Source organism: Gymnogyps californianus, chromosome 5, assembly GCF_018139145.2.
Source record: "Gymnogyps californianus isolate 813 chromosome 5, ASM1813914v2, whole genome shotgun sequence".
Lineage (NCBI taxonomy): Eukaryota > Metazoa > Chordata > Aves > Accipitriformes > Cathartidae > Gymnogyps > Gymnogyps californianus.
Window position 1 is genome coordinate 31,580,649 of NC_059475.1, and position 26,889 is coordinate 31,607,537.

A 26,889-nucleotide genomic window follows, 5' to 3' on the forward strand; every position below is an offset into this window, starting at 1 on the left:
CAGGCTCAGAGGTCCTGACCCGAAACCCGCCCGATGCCAGCTTACCGGACGCTGCAAGTGGGAGGCAAGGCTGACGGCAAAATGAGGCGGAGCCCGCCCCTGTTTTGAAAGCACCGGTCGTGATCTTAGGATGTAACTTTTTTTGCAGGTAACGACACTGAACGCAGACTCCAGGTGGAAAGGAGCGGGCACCATCCTCTCCCCACGCCAGGAGAAACACGTGAGAGAGAGGGACGCCGTCTCCACTGAAGTTACTCACAGGGTTCAAGAGCAGCGAGACAAAAAGGTCCCAGGAAATCAACACGCAGAATTACAACGTCACGGTAAAATACAACAGGTCACGCCATCAGGTTGTATCTGAGAACAGGTGTGGAAAGGCAGAGGGAGGAAAGGCCTTGTTTATCTTCTGTTCATTTTTCACTTTGACCTCAGGACCATGCGTTCGCGAGGGACGCACTCAGATGTGCGATGCTCCTCTTTTCCTCAATGAGTTATCAGCATCTCACACCAACAGTCCCTAAGAAAGATGGCGACAAGAGCGGACACGGTGCTCTGATCACCGCACCATCAGCCCGGGAAGGCTGCTGAGCAGCGTCTGTCGCCCATCCCAGCGCAGCCAGCTCACCAGCCTACTCCCAGAATAAAGTTAGGTACGTACGGAAATATTTGTGCGACCTAGTGGGACTGCCAAGCCTTTTACTGTGCTCTAGACCTTGCCTTTTATTAATGTATTTAATTCTGTTTCACTGGGGAGGTAAAAGGAAATCTTTGTTTCTGTGGATCTCAGAAATGCAATCACGTAAAAGCCTGGACTCAAGAGGAACAGGCTGGCTGAAAATCTGTAAGCTGAACTACTTCTGTCCTCCCAGAGAAGAATAAACCACCCAAAACTGAATGTGTTAAAGCTATGACCTTATGAATTAAACTGAATCACTTAAGAGAGGGGAAATGTAAGCAGCAAAAGATACAGAATGTACTGAGAGGAACAAAAGTTTCGAAGAAAAAAATGTTTTGAAAGTACTACAGCAAATTCATCTAAAGAACAGTACAACAGAAACAAGTGAAGAAAGTTCCAAAAGAGACCATGTTAAACCCAGGGGAAAAAATGAGACAAAAGTAACTTCTGTCTAACAAAATGTTTTGTCACATAGAGAGGCAGGCACTAAAAACAAAATAAAAATACAGGAATCCATGGCTTTTTCTCTGTATACCCATACAATGCCTCCTCAGGAGCACAGGTCAGAGAGTAATTTGTTGGATTGCTCACTGTATAGTCCCCATTGCAAGAACAAGTATGAAGGTGATGTTTGGAAGAAGTGGGACCAGAAATCCCACTGTACAAAAGCAAGGTAACTCAGTGATGGTTAATCATGACACCTGATTAAGTATAACAGTACTGAATACATGTATTATGTTATAAATACTACACAGATCTCAATACAAAATACTCTTCCAAATACCGTATTTAAAAAAAAAAAAAAAAAATCACAAATCTAATCAACTCTGACACAGCAAAAGCATCCCAAGTGGCCTTGTATTTTCTATGAAAACGTACAATTACCAAGTCCCAAACCAAGAGTTATATTGGAAAAGAATTGTCTTCGGTGGGCTACTGGGAAACCTTTCCTGGATCTGTCCTCTCAGGACTGCCGGGCTAGATACCGCGACCACAAGAGATTCCAAAATGAAGTCTAATCAAGAAACTATGCAGACTCTTGTGCTACGTGTAAAACTCAGCTGGCACTGACCATTCTTCCCTTACTCTTTTCCCCATCAGCTGTGCATTTTATTAGCACTATTTACTGACAAAAAGGGTGAGAGAGACAGAATACCTATGCTTCAGCTAAAAGCAAAGTACAGGCAGGAACCTTGTAAAGCTTCTTCCAGACTACCCCTATGCCAAAACTCCCTGGAGGGACCTCGCAGAGATTGGGAGGGTTACTTATTCCTCCTCCTGGCCACCTGGCATTATCAAGGAGAGTGCCAATGATTGCAATTTTTTGTGATGTACAAGTTTTTCCACAAGGAGTTAAATTGCAAGCCATAGATCAGCACACACACACAAGCAATTCTGAGAGAAATTGAGAAAAGCAATTGAGATAAAATATTACACAAAGGCCGACTTCTTTTATTCTTTCTTTCTTCTTCCTCCCCTCAGTGATGTATGTAGAATAACCCTGTGGCCATACCTCATATTGCTTGGTCAAAAACTGCAAACAAAGTTTCTTCAGCCAATTACAATCACGCTGCCCCACCAGTGCTGGCTGTGCCTTCTCCTCTCTTGCTGTGGGCAGCATTTCGGGTTTTTTACCAACTGCACTGCTAATGGCATTGTCACGACTCTCCTGAAGCCAGTCGAAAGCATGGCTGGTCACTATTTACAACCGTGGTATCTCACAAGCTCAGCAGATTCTGTCCAACATAGTGATTTATTCTGAAATAAACTTTTCAGCCTGCGCACACTCCAATCAGCAGTAGCTTATGCTGCATGTACAGAGGCAAGTGCAGAGGTGCCAAGCTGCACACTCTCCTCCGCCAGCTCAGGTTTGTTCCTTCCTTGCAGTTAGAAGGGAAAATGAATAGAAGTGAGTGGAGAAGATGTACAAGGAGCAAGAGGATAAGCCTGTAAAAACCAGTTCCAAGGAATAAGAACACAGATGTTGAAAACAATGATAGGTATGCAAAAATAAATTAGGCTTGCAAAACCTAAATGGTCCAAATGCTACTCTGAAATATGTGAACATACTTTCCACTGAAGTCTACAAGAGTTCCTGCATATACCTGAATGTGAGTCACAAATATGAAAGATGACAAGTCCTTTTCTGCTTCTCATTGTATCTGGACGACTTCATTTAGTACACTGGAGCTTGGCATCAGGGATGTCCAAGCTTCAGTTCTAGTACGTTGCTGTACGGCTTTGGAAAGACCATATAATGTTCCTGCAGGTCAATTATATGGCTGAAAAAAGTGTAATATTCAGGTGTGTCTCAGCAGGGTTGTAAAGATTAATGAATTGATGTTTACCTAGCACTTTGAAAACATAAAACACCATACAACTTCATCGTGTGTTGAATGTTAATACTAATGCCTGCCAATGCAGTTCCCCAGTCCTACTCTCCTGTGCAGAGTCCCTCCTCTGTAAATGCTCGTTTCTGGTTTTACTTTCACAGACTGAAACCCGTCAGTGCTTTGCAAATTTTGCTAGCATTATGCCCAGAGCAAACTACAGTAGGTCCCAAGGCAGGTAACTCAGAATATTGTTTCCAACCTGAGAGAACAAATTGAAAGGGTAATATTTACATTCTCTCGCCAGCTTACAGACTGACTTGTGCAAACACGATCAGTCTATAACAAGACCATGCAAATTTGAAACCAAGATCCCAATCAAGTAACTTCATTGTTACAAGATATTACTCAGCATTTATTTGGTACTGTATAGTACTGGACCCAAAGATACTAAGCTCATTCAGCCAAGGACCATGTCCTTTATTCGACCCCATTCTTCTTAAAACATTGCACAGCTTCAAGGCTCCAGTCTCAGACAATGAGCTCACACAGCTTCACTCCATGAGTGTGACTACCCGTGCTGCAAACTTTAAGCAAAGGCTGCCAGATTATGGCTAAACCAGCAATTAGCTGCCAGGAGGTGATCTCGTGAGAGGAGAAGAGACTAAAGCAAGAGTTGATATTTGTTTCTGAAAGTCATGAGGGTCTTCTATGCGTTTAAATTTGAAAGCACAGAGAAGCATGTCACAGATGTGGAGATGATAGCCTTACAATAAAGTGCAGTACAGCATGACAAATTTTTGACCCACTTAAAGAAACATCTCTCACACCAACAACATCTTGTCTTCCTTCAACACACCCTTCCAGTATCTAACATTGCAAGCCACAATCAGCATCTCCAGCTTTCCCTCTATGTCCTATTAAAAATAAAACCTTTCTTCAAAATACACCTACAAAACCCCAGAACGCTGGTCTAGCCAAACGACTGTGTTTCTGCCAGAGATGCTTTTGATATTGTGACTTTAACTCTCCTTAAATTTAGACCTGGACCTCACAAATACCTGGCTTAACAGGAACAGCTGGTCTTCTGAGGCTCCCCTGAGGATATCGGTTCCCAGTAAACAACAAACACTTAGATGCATCAGTCAAAACCAGTACCACAGAAGCCTCCAGAAAAATACAGAAAAGGCCAACAGACTTGCGACCTCATGAGTAGACCATAAACAGATCAAAAAAGCACGAACAATTTAAACAGTACAAGATATTTATTTTAACGTGGTTAAACTGTGCTCTACATAACAAACTGTTTTCTTGTTTACCTGCTCTTCCTCCAGCCCATGGGAAACAGAACTGTGGCCCCCAATCTAGACAGGTAAGCCAAGGGAGAACAGATTTATCCCTTGTTTGAAATGTAAACACAAAATGGTAAGCATGTGTTTATTTCACAACCATTTCAGATGTAAGGTTGCAGAAAAATGGCTGATTCAGGATATGCAATCAAGTCCAGGAAGCAGAGCAGTGACAGCAAAGCAGGAAAGCATAGAGCAGGCTTACCATAGGCAACAAAAAAGCAGTTTTCAAACATTTGCAGATGTTCAGGAGCTAGACAGTTGTTGGTAATGCCCATCTGAAGCACTACTTGCAGGGGTGGCCAGCTTATGCCTTTTGGGCCACAGAGCACTCATGAAGGGTTCAAGTGAGGTTCCCACCCTGGGGGACTCCCTTGCACAGGAGCTTCTAGGTCACCCGAATCCCTGACTGCAGGAGAAAGTGCCTGCACTGCTGGATTGCCATCAGAGCCAGCACGGAGAGGTGGGTACCATGGGAGGCCATGGGCACCTCCACCTGCTAATCACTCTTCCAACTCTTACACTTCTGACGCTTATAAAATGGGGTCAGGAAGTTGGCTGCCTCCAGTCTTTTGGCATGATCCTGTCTACCCACTCCGTAGCACCAGAGTTGTCTAGCTAGCCCAGCGAACGCTTTGACCTGTCACCACATCAAGCTGTCCTGGCTGAGCAGTAGCTGGTTGGGTTAAGTTCTGGTATTAGGGAACAATATAACTACTCATAAATACAGACCAGTTTGACCACTAATGAATTCCTCCCTGAGGAGGAGGAACCCACAACACCCCCTGCCAAAGTACACACTAATGAAAACAGCTACACTGTTGATTGGGCTTAATTGCTTTGTTAGTACTAAAATAATGTAAGAAAAGTTGATCTATAGCAACAACAAATAGGGGCTTTTATCCTTTTTGCAGGAAGGATAATCAGTGGTGATCAGGAATGGAGATAAATAGGTCCCCAGTTGGCTTAGATTCAACTAGATTTTTTTCCATGGAGATCTCTTCAATTTTATCATCTGGTTATTAAATGCACATTTTTGTCTTAAACCTATTTTGGAGTAAATATATGGATTATGCTGGTTTAGAATGCTCCCTTTTATGAAACTAAATTGTTGGGTATTTGTATGCTGTCTATAATTTGGTATTCTAAAGCAGTAATTCTGAGAGCAAAACAATGCACCTCCTTGCCTGCTTCTCCTTTTCTTCTCTCTAGTTGTTTGCATCCCTTTGCCTCCCTGAATACACAGACACGGACATTTCCCTTAGATTATTACTGGGCCGTGGCAGCCTAATAACCATTCATGCTTTTGAGAATTTCCCCTAGATAGATTTGTTACATCTTTTTGGCTATAAAGGATGTCAACCCCAGACAAAATACCAACACAACAAAAAGATGTCCTATAGACAACCCTTCTGTATTTTTAAAAGATGATGCTGGACAGAAGTTTCAAAAAATGCCAGTGACTTAGACTTCTTTGTTCCATTTTCAAAACTGAAAGGCCCTCAGGTGCCTACATCCTATCAGCTTTCAACAAAGATGTATTGGCATAACAGTTAGAGCCATTTTTTAATGTCAGACTTACTTTTTCAAAGGCACTTCAAGTGTTTCACCTAGCCACGTAGATATTGGAGGAACCTGCCCTTGGTTTCAAGCATTCAGCTCTTTCTTGAGCTGGCATATAGTCCCAGACTGAATTCCATAATTAATTGGGTTAATACTTTTTGCTTTACAATTCAGTAGTCAGCATTTTGTAGAACCAATTAAGATTTCGGGGAAAACCTGGGCGCATTTTTTTCTCTAGTTACACTTTCATGTGTAATTACAAATTAAAAAAAAAAAAAATCCACAATGTGTAAACATTTTAGTTCATACACAATAAAATGAAGAGCTATGTAATTCACATCAGTCTTCCAGTACTGCAAAGATCTCTTCTAAAATGACTAATGATACATATCAAAATTGTCCCTTAAGAGTAAGTGGATAATTTCTTGTATGAAAGCACTCACTAACGCAACATTAAATGGACAAAGCACATATTCACATAGTTCACATATTTGATCAACTGTAAGCCACACATTTTAGACCTTGGAGGATGTTTGGGGTTTTTTTGTACATTCCAGGTATATCTATAAATAAAAAATGTAAAAAAACCCAAAACAAACAAGTTTTGCATCAAAATGCCACCATTCAGCATGATCCCAAACAAGCATAAAAGGCTGTCTGTGTGACTTAAGCACATCCCAGAGATGAGAAGAGAAAATAGGGGTGATGGCAAGTGGCAAACAAGGTTAGTACAGCAGAACAGGTCAAGCATGTCCAGGTGGGATGTGTTGGGATAAGGAAGGGAGAATCACTTCCTTGAACTACAGGAAAAGATGAAACCTTCAAGCATACCTACACACTAGGGGTGAGGTGTCCTCGCTGCTGAAGGTAATCAGTGCAGGATCTCCCGCACAGAGCAGTTGGTTCTCCATGGCACTAGCAGTACCTCCAGCTCCAGCATGTTCTCAGCCAGCCTCTTCATCTTCAGTTAAGTAACTGAGATGGTTACTGGACTAGAATAGAATATTTCAGTTGGAAGGGACCTACAATGATCATCTAGCCCAGCTATCACTTACTATGTTAGTCAGGTTAGAAGTAAAGGACTGCTTTAAATACCTACATGTTAACCTGAATGTTCTTTCAGTAAAACACTAAAATCCAGCTCTATGAGAGTACGCTTTTGTGCCTGTCACACACACAATGTAAAAAGTACATTATGTGTACATTTACAGGATTTTACATATACCAATGTAAAACGCTGAAAAAATTATAATCATATTCCAAACTATTTCCTAGAAAGCTTTTTTATCTTTACCATGAGGTAAAAACATTTGCTTTGTATTTCTGAAAAATGAAAACACAATCAAATCCAAACAGAATGGCAAAACATCTGTGTCCCCCACCGAGTCCCTCTTAGCAGACAGCTGGAGACTGAGGAATATACCACCGCAGTATTGCTATACATTGCTTTTTTTCTTATATACTACCCTAGATATCCACTGCAGGATCCATGGCCAGACAGAATATTGGTGGGTGTTGGTTTGACTCAGAGTGGGCATTCTTACTATGTCCCTTAGAGCCTACCTTTTGCACTTCATATCTGCTAACTTGCTCCATGTTAATTGTCTCACCTCAGAGAAATCTTCTGTACACTCATGTCTCATTAGGTGAGACCAGGCCCTTCAGCAGCTGCAGGTTATGAGGAAAAAGGGAGAAGCAGGAGGGAAGGGACACAACTGAAAAGGACATGTGTTACGTTCCGTCCCTCTCAGCGCCTACAGGGAGCTTGCAAAGGTATCATCTTCACCATAATGGTTCCAAGGGCAGCTGCACGCATGGATGTCCACAGCAACTTGGCTTCACTGGAAGCTACTCTTTTGGAAAACTAGTATCCCAACACCAGCAGAGATCTTCCAGATTTTGTCGTGGCTGTCCTGCAGAAACCCACCTCAGAACAGAGCACCTGCAGCAAATTCCCTAAACAGATACAGCGCGGCCCCTCTAGACTCCAAAGCCTCTTCAGCGAGTTCTCACCCAAAATATGGTATTGCACGTTATCATCGCTACTACAGCCCTACCTGGCAGCTTTGATTATTGGCAGAGAGTAGGTTGTATATTAGCCTGTGCCTCTATAACATACCATGAAATTACCATCTTCAACACCAAAAGCTTAACCTATAAAACTTATCTTTTTCATTATTGAGCTTATGTGACAAAAAATGCAGCTGCCATTCATGTTAATGTGCAAGTCTTTATAGGTTTTCATTAGAGGTAGGACAGTGGAATTCAACGATACCTCTCCAGAAATAAAGTTTGCTATGCAATGGGACAAGACAGGATGAACTCTGTGAGTGACTGCCTCCCTTAGCAAAGAGAGGCAGAAACAGGCTTGGAGGCTCAGGCTGATCAGGCACTGCCAAGTGACACAGCTGAAGAGCAGATGCTACCTTCCTTTAATTTAGTAAAGCCAGCAAGGTAGCTCAACAGACCCATGCAGATATGACACAAACCAGCTGCAGGTTTTACCCCTCACTGCAGCAGCATATTAATCCATCTCTCCCAGTATCATCTGCGAAAGACACCCCTCCTGTTCTACAGGGCAAACCTCCAGGTCCATATTAATGATCACGGTTACCCAGAGGTAGCCTGAAGTGAAAATACGTAATTGCAGGTGACCGTAACAATCAAGATATGTTGGCTTTTCAGCCTCTCCTCACATACCCCCCCAAGCTCCCGTTCCTATGTGCTGTCTTCCCACACGTTAGAGCACGTCTGCTCTAATCCCTGAGAAATGTGGACTATTTTAATCTGCCTCTGCCCAGGATCCTGCTTGCCATGTCTCCATCCTTCTCACAGCCATAGCGAGGAAAGGGACGATCTTGTACCTACGTCTCCACGTTCACCTGCGTTAAAGCCTTCATGTCTAACACCAGGCAAATCATTCTTATCTCCACTACTTGCATGAATGGATATAATAAAACCTCAGAAGGGTGCTGTCAAGCTGCACAGTTTAGCTATGTAAGAGACGAAACCACAGGCAAGGAGCTCAGCTGCTTGTGTCTGACCTGCCTTAACTTCTTCATTGGTGAGTTAGGGTGATTAATACAGGTTTTCATTCCTGGAAAACAAAAGGCACTCGAAACACGCAAAGGCTTTCTGAAAGCACCACTTTGAAAATCATCAATGTACCTGGTATGCAGGTTGTGAGAGGCTGCTCCAAGCACAAGAAGTGGCAGAGAAGAAAGTGTGAAGCTGGGAGAAGAAAGAGGACACCAGAAGGCGGTGGGGGTTAATGGTACCAAGTGCAGAATGAAATGATTGCAGGCTTGAAGCAAACCACAGTGGATGAGGCTGTGCAGAACCTGCCAGCTGGGGGAGGCACCACACAAAAATGCAAAAAGAGAAGACGGGGACTAAAAAAGATGCATTTTTTTAAAAGGTGCTAGTAAGGCACCTACTGCAGTACACGGATGCAAATCTCTAACAAACTGTCCCTAAAATGGGCAACCCCTTTTCCATGAACAGACTAGCCCAGGAATCCCAGGAAAGAGGAGTGGGTGCTGACAAAACCAGACGTCTTTTTTTTAAGATCTTTTCTTTCGACAGCACGGGCCCTAACAGAGTGAACCCTACTTTAACAACAGTAGTTGCAGGCTGATAAACCTCCAGCCTGACACTGCACATGAAAGGCTTTTTTTCTTAGTCTGGTACTCTACACCCCGGGGTGACTCTTCCAGCGCTCTCACAATCTGCTTCTATAGTGTTGGTACTATTTTAACTCACATAATGTGAATCTCTGTTTCAGAGAATGCTTTGTGGCCTGAGACTATTTCAAAGAAAATTCATGCAATCCATCCCTGAATCTATCCAAACTGGTAACAAATCCTTTGACTGCTGAAGAGAGGTAATGAAAGGGAATTTAATCTTGACATTTCTGGATTAAACAGTTGACAGGCAAGGACTAGAGGACTCAGTGGCACACAGGACAGCTGTTTCCAGAGCTGTGCCTAAATTGACAGAGTCTAGACGTTATGAATGAGAGCTCGGCAGCGCTAGAGAAGCTTGTCACAGCAAAGGTAGAATCCAAATTTTAGTGATTCAATTAAAGAATGCCAAGGCTGGTGGAAAACACAGAGCTATTTCTACCTCTATGTCCCTATGACTGCCCTCACGCTACCGTGGGTGTAATTACGTAAGATGCACAATCCTTTAATGGAAGGTGGAATTATTTAAGAAAAACAGCTGGCAAATTTAGAGCTAAGCAGGAGCACAGAAACGTCACTGCTGAACCAAGAGCGTGTCAAACATGACCCAGATACCTAATCAGAAGTTATGCTCAAATCTAACTTGCACAGGGCTCAAGAAACAGGCTGACTAAATACAGTAGAGAAGCTGCAAGAGGTACATTCTTGAGCTTTACTGCCCTAATTGCATTAGATACTGTTCTGATCTCCCTACTCTTCCCCAGCTTTAATGTTACAACCCTGACAAATTTGCCAGGACAGGGGAGGGGAGAGCAGCATTACAGAATAACGATGCAAAGAGCCTCATCTGTGAGCTTTGAGGGGGGCGTCAAGGCTGCCAGAGAGCTTCCCCCAGTGCAGAGAGGTGGGAGCTCAAGGCTTTGCATCTGTCCCCAGCCAACCCTCTCTGAGCCATCATCCGGCCATGGGGACTGAGGAGCTGGGAGAGGGATGCTCTCCCTCTGCGATGCTGGCTACCGTAACACCTCTGCCTCGAGCACCTCAGCCTAATGGGCCCCTGCATCCCCAGAAAGTACTTGAGGAAAGAAAACCAGGGAATGTGGAGGAATCTGCAAAACATGAACACCGCTCTGTCTTGAGTTTGTTTATGTTCACACACAGAACAAGCATCTGCAGCCGAGTCCCAAGCCACCAAAAGGATTAACAATATAAGGTAATATAACACGTTAATTAAGAATGGCTTTATGAAAGCTAACTATAATCAGTCAAAATATTATTTTCTTAAAATACAGCACTCTGCAAGAAGAAAGCTCTCGCTATGTTTATCTTAATTTTTCCTTATGCTATTCTCCACCAGGGCAGAGAAATACGTTCCTTTGTGTTTTTAAACAAAAGTATCCAAATACAGAGGAATACACTCATGGATGTCTGCTCAGCTGTCTTGTACAAAAAATCAGGGGAACCCACAGAGATCTTCAGTTATCTGAATGAGTGAGATGGTCCCCACAGGACAGCCCATACAAGTTAATGGGGAAGAACAGTCTGCAAAGAAAGACTGTAATGCGCCAATGTGCTCTCTTATTGGAGCCAAGACATGAATAATGTTTGTAGACTAGGTATGTTTCTTAACTTGATGCTCAAGGACCATTACTGACAACAGGAGCAAAAAGCTGAATAGGGAACAAATGAGCAGTAAGTCATTGACAGAGATGGTGCTGAGATATGCTAACATACTACGTAAAAAGCAGAAACTCATTAATTTGCTTAGGTATCACACATAACAAAAAAGGTAACAAAGTGCTTACCAGGCCCTTTCTTGATGAGCATCTTCCTGTTGGGAATTTGCACCCAGTAGGCAAATGGGTACCATGAGTGATCAGTTTGGTGCTCCACCTCTGAGGGGGAAGGTGGTTGTGGAGCAGGATCAGGGAGGTTACATTACCCCCCACACTTGGCACTAGCACAGCAGTTAATGGAAAACTTCAGACAGTTCTGGTGCTCACTGTTCAAAAAGGTTGTTAAAAACTTGGGAAAGGGTCCAGGGGAGAAGCACAAGAGGAATTAAAGGCCTGGAAAAAGTGCTTTGTAGTCAGACGTGCTTTCAGGGACACAATTCATTAACAACTTCAGAAACAGAAAGTGAAGTGGCTATTTCACTGCAGTGACTAAGTATATTTTTGGGGAGAACAGATATCTTCATTGTCAACCATAACACCAGGTTCAATACCAGAAGGTGATCTGGACAAAGTCAGACCAGAAACAAGGAACAACTTTTGGGTATATTACTACTTTAAGGATGACAGTAACTTTTTTAAAGGTTACAGCAGATTTTTTATGCCAGGCATTTTTTAAATCTGATACTTCCCGTAAGATCTATGGTTGTGAAGAAGATTCGAGGCAGGGAAGCTGTATGTAAGCAGACCGAGCCAAAGGACCACCGCAACCCCTTGCTGCACAGGTCAGCACAATGGGCAAAGGTCTCCATCCCTCCTCTGCCCACCCCCGGTCAGCCCTCTCCTCCCGGGAACATTCGCTGCATTTACAACAGTTCAAGGACACACAACAAGACTTGTAAGCCTTTACACCTGTGTTATTTATTGCTGGGCATATAGCTGCAGTGTCTAAGCTGATTCCTGTCAGCTCCCAGTGGGAACAACACGGTGCCCAGACACACCAAACTCGTGGCAAAGCAAGTTTCTGAAATCAGTAAACAAAGGTGTACTGACAAGCTCATTTTGAAAGTTTTTTTTGTTGTCTTTTTGGTTTGGGTTTTTTTTTTTTTTTTTTTTTTACAGTTTCAAGTTGTTGTGTGTTTTCAACTTCTAGGCATGTGTCATCTCCAAGTACATCTTACAGCTCTCCAAGAAGGCAAGCCACTGTGTCAAGGACCCGACACTCTTTGGAGCTCTAAAATCAACTCTTCCTACTTAAAAATAAATAAATAAATAAATAAAAATTCCATAATGCAATATCCATGTAGCAATGACGTAAATGATGAATAAAAGATGCTACAATGCAAAACTATAAATCACATTTTAAAAGATCTAGTCTTCTGAGTCTGTTTTTTCTACTTGACAAAAGAAATAAACTTTGATGAATATGCCACTGTCCAATTCATTAGTTTCAGCAACGATAGCCTTGAATAGCCTTGTGATCAAAATTTTATCAGAATACAGTAACCGTTACTTCTTTTCCATGGCTACTACTGTTCCCTTAGAAAGCTCACCTGTCACTGTGTCTCTGGTAGGAGAAAAACGTAGACAGCATTCAACAAAATAATACTGGACTTTTGACAAATATCTCATTTGCTAAAAAGTGTGGTTTTCAGTCAGTCTAACCTATTCAGGAAATAGGAATGAAATTTACTGAATACTTAGGGCAAAGGTAAAATATCAAAAAGGAAAAACCCATCAGAAATTATTCACTCAGGTGAATTTAACAATGATTTTGGCACCAACCAGCAAAGAATCGTTTCAAAACAAAATAAGGGGGGGGGGAAGAGACACAATCCTATCCACAACAAAAATAGGTACAAAAATAACAGAATAAGACTTTCTATGCAATACAACACAAACCCCTACAATAGTTGGATGTAAAACCTTCCACTGCTATAGACACACATTACTTTTCTTATCAGTCTATATCGGGTTGGCTTTTTTTGTGTGAGTATAACTAGCATTTTACATTAACCAACTTCTCAAAGTTTCTTGCATGTTTTATTACTCATTTCTATGTAACAGTTAATCTGCAATCCTGGCCATATTGTGGAGGTATCTGCATGGAGAAAATTCTTATCGTGCAAGTGACCTTGTAATGGAGTAGAATCCTGAGACTCTCTTCTTGCAAAGCATGCGGCCATCAAACAGGAATTAACTGAACGAAGACCTAATTGCTTAGTTTTATTTCTCCGCAGGACCAAAATATAATTTTCTTCCCTGCATGTGGTAGTGAATCATACATCAAAAATATCCCAGCTCATCAATTCACACCATACTCAAAACAAATCCATGGGAAACCAGCATGCAATTTTGAGCGATTTATCCACACAGAAAAAAAACTTAAAGAAAACATGCAAATGTGTATTATTTATAATGATGGATATGTATGGAAAGCCTGAAAGTTTTTTCATTTTCCTGTTTGCCATTTCTGATAGACAGTTCTAAAGCCAAATCTATGGCGCTGTCACGTGCTATGTAGTGCAAATACATAACAGACCAAAGAGCTGAGTATTTCTACTGGAACAGGCAGAATAAAACAAGTTATTCATCAACCATTCAGGGTATCCACACAAACCAGGTAATACAGTTTGTCCACTCTGTATTTTGTCCACCATGCCAACCCTCTTCAGCTACAGCATCTTCTGGTGATGTATTCTAACTGTTCCCAGTATAGCTTTTAACAACAGTGATTTCTGACTGGTGTGCTATTTATGGATGGTAAAAACAAGTGGCTGCACTATGTAATTCTTTGTACTATTTAAAGTAAAAAACCAAAACCAACTCTTCCTTTTCACCCCACCCCCAACAGTTATATTAATGATAACTTCAATGTTGTAACCGAGATATATCATACACAGAAGAATCATTCACCTATCAAACCTAATGTATGTATAAAAGAATAGAAAATGATTCATGAGACTGGATTTACCGTTACTAAAGTTAACTTCTGCATTTCATTAGAGCAACACATTGATTAAAGTCAGGAAATTTAAACTCCAGAACAAACTGTTGTGTTTTGCAATATAAGCCCTTTAATTAAAATGCAAGTAAGAATCTGCTTAATAAATAATACCCTGAAAATTACTTTGACTAAAAAAGCCAAAGAATGATAGATAAGAATGAACAGAATATATGCATGGAATAATGAGGCAGATGTATTCACCGAATAATGAGAGGGGTTTATTTTTCTAATGGCTGGAATTGAATCTGCTGCTTTAATTCGATGCCAAATAACAGTTGTCAAACCACACTCAAAGATTTGCTCCTTCACATTGCTATTGCTTACCATTGGACACTTACATATCATTGCTTTTGCAGTACCTCAAGGTAAAAATGGTTTGTCTAAGAGTCAGATCTCCACATACGCCTCGGTGGGTATATGGCTTCTCAGGCACAGCGGGAGCAAAACTGCTCTGCTGCGTATTTGATGCTTAGCAGCCCACAGGAATGTTGGAGGCAGGGCAGAAACAAAGCAAGAGGTGTGAAAAAACAAAACTGTGTTGGTAGATCCTTCACCACGCAACTCCCAGGTTGCTATGAAGTGAAGACAGAAGAGGTGAAGCATTGCAGCTTGAGTGCAGTCTGCTCAACACTCACGTCCAAAAACCAAAGCCACGCAATACTTATAATTAATCTCTGCTCTTTTGCTGTGTCATTCAGATCTGGAAACAAACTTTTGTAATAATGCTGTGCTTTTGAAGATAGCAAGATGAATGCAGAAAAGCATTAATCATTCCTTCCTATGAATTTCTACAGGCATTGAAATATTGTTGACTTTTCTTGTTAATGCTTTATTCATTAGCTGCAATATTTCATCAGCTAAATGCTGTGTTTCAGAATAAAACTGCAGTCAGCAACAAGAATGCTCTTAATATGTAACATTTTTTGTTATTGTGGCTGAATTACCAATTCATCTAAACACTGGAGTTCAGCAGGTAATTTATCATTGAATCTCTCTATTCCAGCTTTTAGTCTCAACTGAAAGACTGAAAAGGCCTAAAAGCAACTCTTAAAAAAACCCCAAAACCCAAACCATTTTTAATAGACCTGCTTTGTTCCAGGCTTTCATTTGATGCCTTCCAGCCCAGTAATTTTTATGCTTATATTCTTCAATAAGAGACTTTATAATTTTGTGTTGTTCTAACTTCTGCTCAGGTGGCTGGAAGGTCTTCTTGGTTGTACTTTCCCTTTTGACATCATCTCTAGTGACTAGGAAGAGCAGACAAGTCACTGCAGAAAGATAAAGCTGGACCATTTGGTGATTTCAGTGATTTTTCATTTTATTTTTATTGCCCACAGGAATATCCATGTAGCATGATTATTTAAGCTTCTCATTTATCATAGCTTCACTTGACAAATGCAGAGGTTCAAATCCAGCAAGGACAAATTGGACCTGGAAGGACCTTCACAATTCTAATGTAAGGAAATTAAATTCCTCATAATATTCAGGGCTTTTAGATACCACTTCAGAGGCCATTTTACTGACTGAATGCTAAAGCCTCAGGATATGTTTCATAAGCTTTCTGCAGTGGTGTCCTGGTTTCAGCTGGGATAGAGTTAATTTTCTTCTTAGTAGCTGGTACAGTGCTGTGTTTTGGATTTAGTGTGAGAATAATGTTGATAACACACTGATGTTTTGGTTGTTGCTAAGTAGTGCTTATCTTAAGTCAAGGATTTTCCAGTTTCCCATGCTCTGCCAGCAAGCAGGTGTGCAAGAAGCTGGGAGGGAGCATAGCCAGGGCAGCTGATCCGAACTAGCCAAAGGGATATTCCATACCATAGAATGTCATGCCCAGTATATAAACGGGGGAGTTGGCCGGGAGGGGCAGATCGCTGCTCAGGCATCGGTCAGCAGGTGGTGAGCAATTGCATTGTGCATCACTTGTCTTTTCTTGGGTGTTTTGGTTTTTCTTTTGTTATATTCCTTTTCATTACAATTATTATTATTATTCTTAGTAGTGTATTTTATTTTACTTTAGTTATTAAACTATTCTTATCTCAACCAAGTTGAGAGCTTACTTTTTCCCCTCCTCCCCACCCCACTAGGAGGGGGGAGAGGGAAGCAGCTGCATGGTGCTTAGTTGCTGACTGGGGTTAAACCACGACAAGTGGTCTAAGCCAAATTTTAATGAGCCTACTGCTGTGATGTGCTTTTCCTCTAGTATTTTCCACCTCAGGTATGACTACTTTCAAGTGCTGTCATATGAAAGTACATGGTTATGTAAAACGTCCAATTTTGGTAATTATAAGTGATGCTTAATTTCATTTCATCGTTTAGGATTTATCCCATAATGTGGGCACATATTTTTAAGGGATGCGTAAGCTTCATGTCATGTATGAGCACACGTGTGCAGAGATAAGCAGTCCCAAAGAGAACGGAGAACTATGAACAAGACACATAGAAGTGGCATCAACAGCCAGCTATGAAAACCATCCTTTCTCTCAAGGCTCAGAGTAGCTGTGAAATCACACATACGGCAATATTTGGGCTGGGTTCATGCCACACAGCTAGGGAGGACCGCTACCACGGAATGAGCTGCACACAAAACGCACCACACAAACTACACCTGACCTCAGAAAGTACAATAAAAACACAGCGCGGCTTGTGATGAAGGTGGAAAGCTGCAGAAACTGAACTATAGCTTGTTTGCAGCAGAGGGCAGTGATACACAAACACCAGCAGTCCTCATTCTGCATAGCACCTACAAATGCAGAAGCCTGTCCTTGTTTATTTCTAGCATATGACACTTACCACTCTTAGGCTTATTCTTAAAAATTGCACGCTCTTTAAGTGTATTTAAGCATTCACATGTGCAGATGTACAGAGAGATATAGTGAATATTCACTGTTTGAAATATTAATTCTGGTTGCTTTCTCTTATTTCTTTGACAACCATATCCTATTCAATTACTCTACTATCCCCCTTGTCCTCTGAAAATCAAATCCTTTGAACTTTTGCTTCACAAGGCATTGACTTGCATCTTAACAACAGGCAAAGAATTGCTACACTTCAGAGAGCTGATTTTTGTCTTTCCCTCCCCCATCCCTCTCACCCTTTGAAAGTGTCCTGGTTTCAGCTGGGACAGAGTTAACTTTCTTTTTAGTAGTTGGTACAGTGCTGGGTTTTGGATTTAGTGTGAGAATGATGTTGATAACACACTGATGTTTTAGTTGTTGCTAAGTAGCGCTTATCTTAAGTCAAGAACTTTTCAGTTTCCCATGCTCTGCCAGCAAGCAGGTGTGCAAGAAGCTGGGAGGGAGCATAGCCGGGGCAGCTGATCCGAACCAGCCAAAGGGGTATTCCATACCATGGAACGTCATGCCCATTAGATAAACAGGGGGGGAGTTGGCCGGGAGGGGCAGATCGCTGCTCGGGCATCGGTCAGCAGGTGGTGAGCAACTGCATTGTGCATCACTGGTTTCCCTCCCCCCCCCTTTTTGTTATATTCCTTTTCATTACTATTATTACTATTATTATATTTCATTATTACTATTGTTAGTATTATCTTTTACTTTAGTTATTAAACTGTTCTTATCTCAACCCATGAGTTTTACTTCTTTTTCCTTTCCTCCTCCCCGTCCCATTGGGAGGGGGGAGGGGGAAGTGGCTGCGTAGTGCTTAGTTGCTGGCTGGGGTTAAACCATGACAGAAAGGTAGGAAGCTGGATGCAGTTAAAGAGAAAAAGGGAGGGAGGAGGGAGCTGTGGATGAAGACAGCATAACTCTTTGGCTTAGGTTAATTTGTCTCCTGGCATGGGAATAGAGAGCTTAAGAGAAAGCTACAGGGGGGAAAAAAAAAAATTGCAAGGCATGCACTACTCATGTAATAGCTGACTTGTCTAATGCTATGTGATCCACAGCAGCTTTGAAATACTAGATTAAAAGGTATAACAGCCTTCTTACTGAGGAATGGATGGATTACATTTCCACTGGGTGCAATTTGAAGAGGAGATGCATAAAAGAAGAAAGTGTAAGTTGTGATGAAGAAGCCCAGTCTTGACTTGAACTAGTTTAGATGCCACTTGCTCAGAGCAACTGATTTTTCATGAGAAATAAATGGATTTCTATGCTCGACCAGTGTTTGCAAGCCAGTTTCCACCATGCAATTGCACAACAGTTGAATTTACTGTGTAGCATCTGCTGTACATAAATGAGGAAAACCATCAGAAATTATACTGTACTATATATATAAATATATGTCAATTTTAACCCATGAGCATGTTGTCTCATTTACAAATTAGTAAACAACCAAAATTAGCTTGGATATTGATTTAAGTTTTGGCAAAGTTTTTTTTTTTTTTTCTTGTTTTGCTTGTTAAAACTGAATAGGCTCATTCATGTTTAGCAAAAGATTGAACTTGGTTTAGATTTGGGACTATCTACATGTACTCACTTTGCCTGAAACAGAGTCAGTACTACATTTCAAGTCTCCTGTTTGTCAAAGCAAAACTGCAGAGGAAAGACAAGTTAAAAACAAACAAACAGACAGACCTGGGCTGGAAGTTGAGACCCAGACTCTCATTTTGACAAATGTTTCAGCCGTTCAGGTTCAGAGCCTGGTGCTGTCCCACATCTAGGGATGAGTGGCTTAGATCTAGAATGAAACTACCCAAGTGTTCAGAGAAATCTGTATCAGGCTCAGTCCTCCAGTTAAAACCCTATGGTCAGGTGATACAAGCAGCTGGACAGACAGGCCAGGGGAAGCCAAATCCATTTGCAGCCAGTTTATGGAGTTTTTTGGTCCCAATGAAAGTAGTTTCTGTAAGGCACCAAGGCAAGTTCTACCCCTGAAAAAAAGGATTAAGAAAGTGAACATTGTGGCAAAGCACTCAGCCTCACAGCCTGCTCTCCAGACCCTGCTAGGTGATGGGTGCTGGCTCTCATCAGCATTGCCAGTCCTGGTCCTGGTCCCCATGCCACAACCTCTTTCTTTGTACAGTTCCTCTGAACAGGGACCTTTCAAACCCTGGAGGTGAGGAACTTGCTCTTCTCCCTTGTGCCTCTGGCTGCCACATCTGGATGAGAGATGTGTTTGAGCTCCTCTGAATAGAAAAGGCAATGAATACCCTCAGACTGGCACTACAGGAGCTCATTTCACAATGGGTGTATGAAGTCCTCCAGCAAAACTTGTCAGTCCTGAACTACGCCATCAGGGAACACTATCAATAATAAAGTCTCTCTTTCCCAACACTATGGGATTTCCATACTCCAGCAAAATGCATTTTCTTTGAGTGAGTGACGTTCTGATGTGTTCTGGGACAACTCCATAGGCGTTTTCCAAGACACATGCTGGCTTCTTCAGACAGAGACACACAGCAGTTTAAACTTGGTTTAGATCATGAGTCTTGAGTAACGACAGGCCATCTGGCACATTTCAGTAATACTGGCACTTTCTGCTCAGAGAGGTCCGGGACTTAAATAAGACAGACATGGCAGGTCAGGAGTGAAATGCATTGGCAGGGCTGTGCGCACAAAGTTTGCACAGCAGCACTTAGCCCAAGCTAGTACAGCCAGGATATCACTCATCAATCCGTTCACAGCCACACAGGCAGCTTTGGGAGCAGAGCAAGAAGACAAGGGACTGTTGGTGTAAGGGTCAGGAGCAGTGCGCGAGCGAGGTGCCAGCTAGGGGACTGCTGCTGGAAGGAGGAGGTATCACTCAAAATGGAGCTGTGAGGACAGGCCTGCTTGAAGTCAGGGGCTTATGGGTCAGAATGAAGCTGTATCAAAACCTGTTGGGAGGAGGGCAGAAAGGTGCAAGGCTTGTAAGACTGCACATCTCCCTTGGGTTGCAGTAGCAAAGATGCTGGTGCACAGGATCAGACAGTACACAGGACCAGGAGAAATCTGGAACAAGGTTGGGGGTGGGGGGCAGACTGGGAAGCAGAAAGGAGGCTTTTTGCACTAGAAAGCTCAGCTGTTGCAGCACTGACTTCTTTTGGCAATGTTGTGTAGGGCCAAGTCTGAATCAATGGGAGAAGAAAGTGTATGAGCTATGGTAGAGCTATGCATTTGGTCCTCCTACCAAATAGGAGGTTAGTTTTAAGATGCAATTGTATGGAAATCAAAAAGAAGATTAGAAAGCCAGTTTTGTCGCTGGTTAGTATAATGAGATGTTCTTACAACAGTCTGATGACTGGGAAAATAGAGAATTGCCGATTCATTTACAGAAACAAAATCATTACTGAGGGAGAGTGACTCCCTCACTAAAAGAGAAATGTGCAACTCCATTTATTGCAGCAACTGCCATTATGTGCTTTGGCTGATCACCCAGTCTGGGCATAGATCACAGCACTACTCAATACCTGCCCTCAGTCAGTTTTTCATTCCATACTCTAAACTTACTGTTGGACAATGTCAGATATGTGCACACAGATGCCACACAGACTGGTTTCATCTTTCTTTCATTCTCTGTGGCTTGCCCGAAAAAGTGAAGACATAACCACGAAGATAATGGTGTGATGTGTCTTCCTTTGACTGACCTACTTTGAGCCAAAAGCCAGGGAAGAGGATACACAAATCTATTTCTACTGCAGATTAAAACGTGCCTTTGGCATAGCATCCCCACACAGACTCATCATACATTCAAAAAAGGTTTTTTCCATCCTTTTCACAGATTCTTGTTGTCAAGAGAGGACCATTAATGATAACTCCCTGAGGCTCCTTCTCCTTGTGTTACATAATGCCTCATTCACAACTTAGGCACCAGGACAGATGAAAGCAAAACAGAGATGAGCAGTTCTTTCCCTGGTATTCAAACTTTAAATCAAACACCCACTTTGCTGTACTATAAACAGAGCTGCCTGTTTAGAGCACCAAGGCACTGCTGCAATGTTTCTTTTTCTTTAAGATTTTACATTTCTCCTGTGAGAAGCAATTACAATAGAAGTGCCAAGCAAAAATAAACCTCTGTTAATCACAGTCACCATGAGCCTGCCAAGTAAATCACGTCTCAGTGTTGCTGTTCCATTTTTCAGGTAGAAATAAAAAGTGTGTGAGAATGCCAGAGTCTAGAAATTAAGCTCTTCCCAAGAGGGGGTCCAAAGTTTTTGAAAATACAAGCTCTTCTCCCGTGTTCATGACATTGAGTGGAATTAGACAAGCACTAAAATTGAGTATCCAATGTTCATAAGAATAATTCAGGTTGGAAGGATTCTCTGGAGGTCGTCTAGTCCAACCTCCATCCAAAGCAAGGCCAAATGCACAGTTAGGTAAGATTGCTCAGTTCAGCTGGGCCCAGGGGTTTCTGAACAGCTCCAAAACGCTGGTTCCACAACCTCTCCAGGCCACCAGGCCCATGCTCAGCTGCTCTGACCATAAACAACTTTCTTCCTAAATCTAGTTGGGATTTCTTTTCCTGCAACTTGTGTACATTGTCTTTTGTGCTTCCACCATGCACTCCTGAGAAAGGGTCTGACCCTGTATTCTCCATAGCCTCTCATTCCCTTCAGCTTTCCCTTTCTCCAGACTAAACAAACCCAGTGTCCTCAGCTTCTGCTCAAACATAGGTGCTCCTACCTCTTCAAGTGCTGCAGCTCTTTATCCATCTATTACAAGTACTGAAATCATATATAAATTTCTTTTGGTTTTGGTCTACAGATAGGCAGGTCTATGCATCTGAAAGGAGAAATGAGAAATGGAGAAAACTTTGGGCTCTTAGCTGAGCCATTATTTTCCCATACTTTTCAAACTCAGAGGCTTCATGCACTGCCCGGTGCATCACAAGGGAGCTGCCTTCAAATTACCTGAAGGGAATGGTTCTGAGCTTGTTCCCCTCCAAATCTGAGAATTTTCTGTGAGCTTTGGAGGGAGGTTTTTTTCATACTTTATCTTCATCTTTTCACTATTCCCTGTGCTGTGAAAAACCAGCCATTTCAAGGTGATGCAATTGCAGCTGTTGTTCCAGAACAGCAGAGTGCAAGGGGGCAGTTTCCATCGTGCCAGGGAGCTGCCAAACAAGATGGTACCTAAGTATAATCAGTTTAAAGATGCTGTGAGGTCTCCTGTTCCCTTTTTCTTTTGAGTAACAGGTGGTGGCTTGATGACTAGATCAATTGCTTAATCAATGCTATGAATATTAACAGGAATATCAGAAACCTGTTTTAGCTGAGTCAGTCTTAAGACATCCAGTCTGTGTATTGCAGACCGGAGCTTACGGAACGAGTTTTCAAACGAGACAAATGGTTATTTTCCCCAGAAACCTTCAAGAACAGTTAGCTCATACCTGAGATCCAGCCATAACCTGCAATTTAGTAACACAATTTTTTGTTTTTTTTCCACCCTAATCCTGCAACTACCAGTTACACTGGTGACGACCCTGAAATCAATTTCAGACAGAAGAGCCTGTTGATCAATAAAAAGGGATTAACTGGACTGAGCCTCATTTAAGTAAAAACTTGTGTTGGGTTTGTGTAGCAGGGGAGGGGCTACAGGGAGTGGCTCCCGTGAGAAGCTGCTAGAAGCCTCCCTGGCTCCAAACTCAGACCCACCTCTGGCCAAGGCCAAGCCCATCAGCAACGGTGGTAGCGCCTCTGTGATAGCATATTTCAGAAGGGGAAAAAGACTCCTGAGGGAGAGAGTAAGATGGAGGAGGAAGAAAAAGAAGAGGAGGAAGAAGAAGAGCTACAGTAAAAAAAGAGAAGGAGAGGAAGAAGAAGATGGAAGAAGAAGAAGAGGAGCTACAGTGAGGACTGGGATGTGAGAGAAACAACCATGCAGACAGTGAGGTCAGTGAAGAAGGAGAGGGAGGAGGTGCGCCAGAGCAGAGATTGTGCAGCCCATGGAGGGTTAATGGCGGAGCAGAGATTCCTCTGCAGCCCATGGAGGGCCTCACGCTGGAGCAGGTGGCTGGGCCTGGAAAAGGCCGTGACTCTGCGGGAAAGCCCACAGTGGAGCAGTTTGCTGAGGACTGCAGTGTGTGGGAAGGACCCGAGTTGGAGAAAGCCATGGAGGGCTGACCCCCGTGAGAGGGACCCCACGCTGGAGCAGGGGCAGAGCGTGAGGAGCCCTCCCCCTGAGGAAGGAGGAGCAGCAGAGACAATGTGGGATGAACTGACTGCAACCCCCATTCCCGCCCCCCTGCGCCACTGCAGGGGAGGAGGTAGAGGTATCGGGAGCAAAGCTGAGCCCAGGAAGAAGGGAGGGGTGGGGGGAAGGTGTGTTTCTAAGATGTGGTTCTATTTCTCATCATCCTACTCTGATTTCGTTGTTAACAAATTTAATTGGTTTATTTTTCCCCCAAATCAAGTCTGTTTTGCCTGTGACCATAAGTGGTGAGTGATGCCTCCCTGTCCTTGTCTCGACCCACAAGCTTTTTGTTGTATTTTCTCCTCCCCATCCCGCCAGGGGGGAGGAGTGAGCGAGCAGCTGTGTGGTGCTGGCTGGGCTTAAACCACAACAAACCTTCATTCCAATTTCCATATTCCCTGCCTATCCCCAAGAACTCTGTAGATTTGTATTCCATTTCTGTAGCTTAAGTTGGACATTTTTTTCTGATACCAAGGATATCAAATCACACTCCTGAATCAATCAACACAACTTCAAACTCTGCTGAATCCAACCATTTTCATGGTAAAGATATTTTTGAAGTGCTTCAGCTCAGATATGCTCCACTGCAGGGAACCCTCTTTGCAATGGCTTGACATCAGCTGCATTGCCAGCATAAGAGATATTTCCCCATTATTTTACAATAGTATAAAGACCCCAAGAGCAAAAAAGGTCCCTTGAACTGCCAGTCTCTCAGTTATTGGTGTGCTGTCTATATGCAACAACGCAACGTTTGCATTTTTAGTGATCATCTGAATTTTACTTCAGCGAAGTTGCAGCCACAGAGAATGAAGCTCTTCGCTTTTCAGAACAGGAGGGGAAACCTCCTTAAACAGACTCATCAGTGTGTGTATCTGGTCTAATTTGGAAAGAGACTCTGCAGGACAGAGAAAATCGTATTTACTTTACAGAGATACACAACATCATAAATTACAAGTCACAGGAGTAGTTGGGTATCTCATACTGGACAACAGTCTACTGGTGGAGAGAGGGAAAAGAGTAGTTTTGTGCCACCGTAGTGAATACTACTATCGAGTTAGTGAAAACAGGTACCAGAAACCCAAGTACAAATCCAACCAATTTACATCACCCTGAATAAACTCATCATCTATCAGCGGCAAAGTTCTTTGTTGCATTGGAAGATATTCTGTCTGGAAATACGTGTAGGAACAGTTTTGTACTCTGACTCCCAGTTTCTGCACCATCCACACTTCTGTACATATAGCTTTAATAAAGCAGCACACGTGCATAAAAGGTATTTCACATTCCTCTACCTGTGATCGAAGTCCAATAAGAGTATCTGGGTATGACTGAGAAAACAGTTGCAACTTTCTTCCCTGAATTCTTCCCTAAGATTGTCTATCATGGTTTAACCCTAGCCAGCAACTAAGCACCACGCAGCCACTCGCCGCTCCCTGCTCCCAGTGGGATGGGGAGGAGGATCAGGGGAAAAAGAAAAAAAGTAAAACTTGTGGGTTGAGATAAAAACGGTTTAATAACTGAAGTAAAATAAAATACACTACTAACTAAGAATAATAATAAAATAATAATAACTGTAATGAAAAGGAATATAACAAAAAAAAAAAAAAAGAAATAACACCCAAGAAAAAACAAGTGATGCACACTGCAATTGCTCACCACCTGATGACCGATGCCAGAGCAGTGATCTGCCCCTCCTGGCCAACTCCCCCGTTTATATACTGGGCATGACGTTCTATGGTATGGAATATCCCTTTGGCTAGTTTGGGTCAGCTGCCCTGGCTATGCTCCCTCCCAGCTTCTTGCACACCTGCTTGCTGGCAGAGCATGGGAAACTGGAAAATCCTTGGCTTAAGATAAGCGCTACTTAGCAACAACCAAAACATCAGTGTGTTATCAACATCATTCTCACACTAAATCCAAAACACAGCACTGTACCAGCTGCTAAGAAGAAAATTAACACTATCCCAGCCGAAACCAGGACATCATCCTACCCCCATCATAGGGAATGACTCTTGTGATACTGTGATAGCCACAAAAGCTATGTAACATTTTTTAATAACTCACCCCAAAGAAATATAAATGCTTGCTTACTTAAACAGAATTAAGAAATCTTGGTTTAATACTTCACCCTGTAACAACGATGTGCAGAAAAAAAAGTAGAGGGGGGCATTTTTTTCTTATGTTCCTTTTTTTGTGGCTTTAGTAGTGTGTTTGCTCAGAGTCAGCGAGTACCAGCTCACGGTCTCTTCCCTGCTAACCGGGGTCCTTACCAGTGACGACACTGGGGATTTTGGACAGAAAGCTCTTGACAGTGCGGATAGGAACTCCACCTGTCTTGTCATCCTGCATTCTCGTAATGATGTCTTCAATCTGTCAAAAAGAAAGAAAGACTTAGTGGTTTATGCAAAATGGTGACTGTAATGTTTATATACCGTGAGTACTTTGGAGCCCTGCTGGTAGGATGGGCTTCAAATATACCATGTGTATTACTGCACAAACACAGACCTAGAGACACAGCTACTGCCTCCCAAGTTTAAACCCTGAGACTAGAAACCACAGGACAACATAGACCCGCTTGGAAGACGGCAGTCAGATACTGACAATCCAACTGGAACTGTGCTTTTTTTGCTGACCAGGAGTGACAGAAAAGTGTTGTTTGGTCCACATGTGCACTAGGTTAGACTCTATACTGCAACCAGCTTAAGGAGCTTCCTGTCCAGTCCACTTTCCCCTCTTCTCCCGCATTCATTTGAATCCTCAATACTGTGACCTTAGGAGGGCTTTCATTTTTCAAAGGGTCCCAGGCAGTTGCCGATGGCTTACAGCTTGAGAACAGCATGAGACAGAACAACTGCAGGACAATTTCCCCTGCCTCATGCTGTAGGCTGGGATGGTTTGTGTCCGTGGTCATCGTACGAAGTAAACAACCAAAAGTAAAATGATCATAGAGAAAAACTTGTTAGATTTTCACAGCCAAGTTAACTTTGACTTCACGGGCACATACGTAATCCATCACATACAGGAAAATATACAATCATCTTCAAAAGCCATGGCAATCAGAGAATCTTATTACTGGGGGAAGGAGCTTAATCCTCCTCCTGTTTACTCTAAAATGGGAAGGGATTTTCGCTCCTTTTGAGGCTACTCCCCCTGCGTTTACTTGAAGGCAACACCAGGGAGAACAAAAAGCTGAACATAAGCACAGTGCAGAAATTTGGTATCTCCAAAAACTCTCTTCAAGTTAATAAGGTCTTAGAAGCCCAACAAAAATAAACCCAAAGCTGTTGGCTCTGTTAGCTCGAGCAGTTGACAGCACAGCCCTGCCTGCTGCTGGCGACAGGGAGCCGAGGCTGACGGCAGCCAGACAGGGAGTACAGCTCTGATTTTACCTGAAGATTTTCTCCTCACAGATGCTACAAAACACAACCTCAGCAGAGAGGTTACGTGGTGGGAGCACGGCCCCTCTCTCTCCTAAAGACAGCCTGAGAGCTCAACCATCTCTCTTCAACCCTGGAAAGTCGCCTTCGTTTAGATGTGCAAGTG

General features: G+C 42.6%; 1 protein-coding gene across 6 annotated transcripts in view; it reads right to left on the minus strand.

The window, feature by feature from the left end:
• Positions 1-26,889, minus strand: part of RGS6 (regulator of G protein signaling 6) — a 133,115-nt gene that overhangs the window by 69,281 nt on the left and 36,945 nt on the right. For 5 of the 6 annotated variants that reach the window (XM_050896763.1, XM_050896762.1, XM_050896761.1 and 2 more), the window contains one exon: positions 25,617-25,716. The exons of the other annotated variant lie outside the window; for it this stretch is intronic. In XM_050896763.1, coding sequence (XP_050752720.1) covers positions 25,617-25,716 — 100 coding nt within the window. The remainder of the gene's footprint in view (positions 1-25,616; positions 25,717-26,889) is intronic. 6 annotated transcript variants of the gene reach the window in all.